At 44.3% G+C, this 3,474-nt stretch overlaps 1 protein-coding gene across 4 annotated transcripts in view; it reads right to left on the reverse strand.

The window, feature by feature from the left end:
- fndc3a (fibronectin type III domain containing 3A) overlaps positions 1–3,474 on the reverse strand; it is a 44,441-nt gene that overhangs the window by 27,660 nt on the left and 13,307 nt on the right. The window contains exon 1 of one of the 4 annotated variants that reach the window (XM_019887330.1): positions 2,248–2,274. The exons of the other annotated variants lie outside the window; for them this stretch is intronic. Within the exon in view, the coding sequence (XP_019742889.1) occupies positions 2,248–2,259 (12 nt within the window). The 5' untranslated portion in view covers positions 2,260–2,274. Of the gene's footprint in view, positions 1–2,247; positions 2,275–3,474 lie in introns of those variants that run through there. 4 annotated transcript variants of the gene reach the window in all.

Raw genomic sequence — 3,474 nt, forward strand, 5'->3', positions numbered from 1 at the left:
GGTGTGGGGGGGGGGGGGGGGTAGAAAAAAAAAAGAAAAGCATTCAGCTCAACGGCAAAGAAAAACACCCCGGCTCACCCTTTTGCCACTGCTCACAAAGCAAGACCTGTTTGACGTCCAGAAACATGGAAATTTACTTGTAAAAGCGAGTGTATTAGAGCAAGCAGGCAGAAGCTCCTTCCACAACATGCTGGGGGAAAAAAAAAAAGTACAGCTGTGCCTTGACTTATAACTGGTTTTATAAAGTGTAATTACAGTACATATGGTAGGATTTGTCTGCTGCATGTGCGACCTGAAGGGCCGCGGCTTAGCGTGAGTAACATCAGGAGCTCGAGTCGGTTGTACGAGCAAGCTTCTTGGGGAGAGTTTTGGCCTACGGCAGCAAACTTGCGAGTGCGATTTTGTATTTGTTCCCTTCACGAAACGTCGGATGCTCTCCTTGCCCACATGCGAGTGCATGAGCGTATATCGCCCCCACCTTCACTTCAACCGTTGGCTCAACTAACTCCAATTTTGGAAAAAAAAAAAAGTGAACAAATCAACCAGACGATAGCTGATGCCACGTAAAACACTTAAAGGCACTCTAAGTCAAGGTACGCTCACACATCTGCTACCAGGCAACCAATACATTCCCTCAAAGGTGGCAAATCAAAGTACCACATGGAGGACTTGGGAGTTCCAAACAGTTGAAGTGAGTCATCTCTTCAACAAATTAGCTCTCATAAAGTGCTGAGAGTTATTTAACAGAGTGCAGAGGTAAACAAACAGTCCATTTCCTGACACTGAACAAGCCAGAATACAGCTGTGCTTTTTTTTTTTTTCCTTTAGTATTTATTGATGGAACTCTCACATCACATGGTTGGTCCTTTAACTACATTCGATCTAAAATCTTTGCCAATGAAATTCCCCTCGTGAACTCTCACTAAGGCGTCTTTGTGCCACGGATGGATAAATGATGCGCAAACCAATCAAAGCCGCCATTCAGGCAAGCTGTTAAAGTGAGCTTGCAACAGCCAATTCTACATTTGCCGACTCCCCCGTCATTCACCAGACCAGGCCCGCCAGATCAGGCCCGACCTTTTAAAGCCAGAAACATTCAAAGTCACAGATAGGATAGCGTGGCAAGGTCGCAATTGGACAACATCAATACCCGCACTTTAGATTTTGATGATTAGTAATGCAAAATCAATTTTTACTTCTTCGATTCTTCCATGGGATGATCGCTAGAATAATCAAGTTTATAAATTTGATATCTGACCCCAAAGCACTGATATTATTCCAAACTCACCTTACCCTTAAAATGGCTTCTAGATTATTACATTTCAGCGGGTCAAAAACACACACTGGTGGTCAAGACTCCAGAACTTTCACTCATCATCCTGGAAAAACTCTTCCCCAATATACCAAGTTTCAAAGTAACACATGAGAGATGTCAATTCGTCATCATTCAATATGGCCAAAATTTTCTACAAATATTCGAGAAGCGGTTGCCCCCACCCACAAATTTGAATAGGTCAAATAGTGAGCGATCTGTGAACTTTGAATATGTTATTGGTCACAAGGGAGCTGAAGCCTATCCCAGTTGACGTCAAGAGACTTCACTGTGGATTGGTCGCCAGTCAATCATAGGGCATACATAGTCAGACAGCACTGTCGGGCGAGGAAACCACTACACCACAGGGTGTTGACAAACGACTACAAAGCTTTGAATGGTATTCACTGCCACCCCTGGCACAGACAAATACCAGAGCAATAAATCCTTTTTAAACTCAAAATAACCCTCATAAAATGTCCATAAACTCTCTCCCTGGGTCATCATTCTCTCCACTTTGTAACTCACCCGAGCGAATGCGAAAAGCTTTTTTGGGTTACCTCACTCTTGTGGAAGACGTTATCGTAGAAGCGACAGTCCCCCAGCACGGGGCTCAGGCTGCGGTTCTCGTGCTGCTCGTGAATCATCAGCACCTCCATTGCCAACGCTGCTTCCCGTTCATGTGCTCAGCAGTGACGGGGAAAGAGACCTTTCACTGCCCCCCCACCCCCAACACACACACACACACAGACCGTCTGGTAGGTTCATACACACCCACACGTCAGCAAGGAGGAGGGGGGGCTTCAGGGGGAGGTAGGCGAGCGATGAAGGGAGGTCTAATTGAGTCAAAAGTGGGCAGGCGCGCCCCAGTCAGGTGGCGTCGGCCTGAGGAAATCTACGGTGACCCCCCCCACAAAAACAAAGCTGCTACTTACAGTCGGCCGCATCGCTTTTTCCTCATCCAGGCGTTGCTTTTTTGGCGCAGTCAAGAGGGGAGATAAGGGGGGGAGGGTTGGGGGTGAGAAATCCGCCGGGGTCCCCTGGCGGGGGCCGAAGCTGGTGACACTTCTACCAACTCCCTCCCTGCATAATATCCAGGAGGAGGTGAGCGGCGGTTTCAGAGTGAAGGAGGGTTTGGCTTTCACGGTAGGAGTGGCGTAAATCTCACAGTCACTAAGCCCCTTCAGTCTCTCTCCTGCCTCCCTGTCGTTCACATCCACAGCCCCCCCACCCCACTTCAACAAAATAAGCACTCGTCCGCAGCGGATGCTCAAATAATGGCTGGGAAACCTTATCAGCGTATCTAGGGGAGGAGGAAAGGAGGCTGGATTAACTCTGTTAAAGATGTCTCGTCTCCGCTAGCGTGCCAGCGCACTTGCCACCAACTGTGCCCGCTAATGGGCTTCATTTCAATAGCGCTCCGTTGGCTGAGTTGACAAACTCTAACAGCAAGGAGAGTCCTTTGTTCAGCTACCTTCTTTCTCTCTATCTCTCTCTCTCTCTTTTTTTTCTTTAATCTACAACGGTGCCGGCAACAAGGTGAAGGAGACGCGCAGCTTCTGAGGCTGACTTATATACACACTGGCTCTCTTACTCTCCACCTCTGCGCTCCTCAATTTCCTCACCCAAAGTTAATTATTTTGTGGAATGCAATGCAAACCATTTCCATAAACAGATAAAAAAAAAAAATAAAAAAATAAATAAAAAAAAAAAAGATCAGCTAAAATGATCAGCTTTGGATGTGACTTCAGCTCAGTACTTTTTTTTTAGTTCAACAGACAATTTGGGACCAATTTGGAAAAACAACAACTAAAAAAGGTGCAATTTGATTGTGAAAACAATTATACTTGTTTTAATATGACTGTGTAAGTATTGATTAAAGACAAAACAATATAATAAAGTATATTAAATTGCTTAATATACTGGTACATCATCTTTTTCCATGTATTATTCATAACCTAATTACAGTGAATTAAATTTCTACTAAATATGAAATTAATGTAAATACATTAATAGCAATTAGCCAATTGAATCAAAAAAATGTTCAGTGTTTGTAAAAATGGTTGGTTTTTAAATGTGATTTACAATGTGATCATTTCAAAAAAATTAAATGAACATATGCAAAATAACAGAACACACACACACACACACACACACACACA

The sequence above is a fragment of the Hippocampus comes genome, unplaced genomic scaffold (assembly GCF_001891065.2).
Source record: "Hippocampus comes isolate QL1 unplaced genomic scaffold, H_comes_QL1_v1.1 scaffold194, whole genome shotgun sequence".
Classification (NCBI taxonomy): Eukaryota; Metazoa; Chordata; class Actinopteri; order Syngnathiformes; family Syngnathidae; genus Hippocampus; species Hippocampus comes.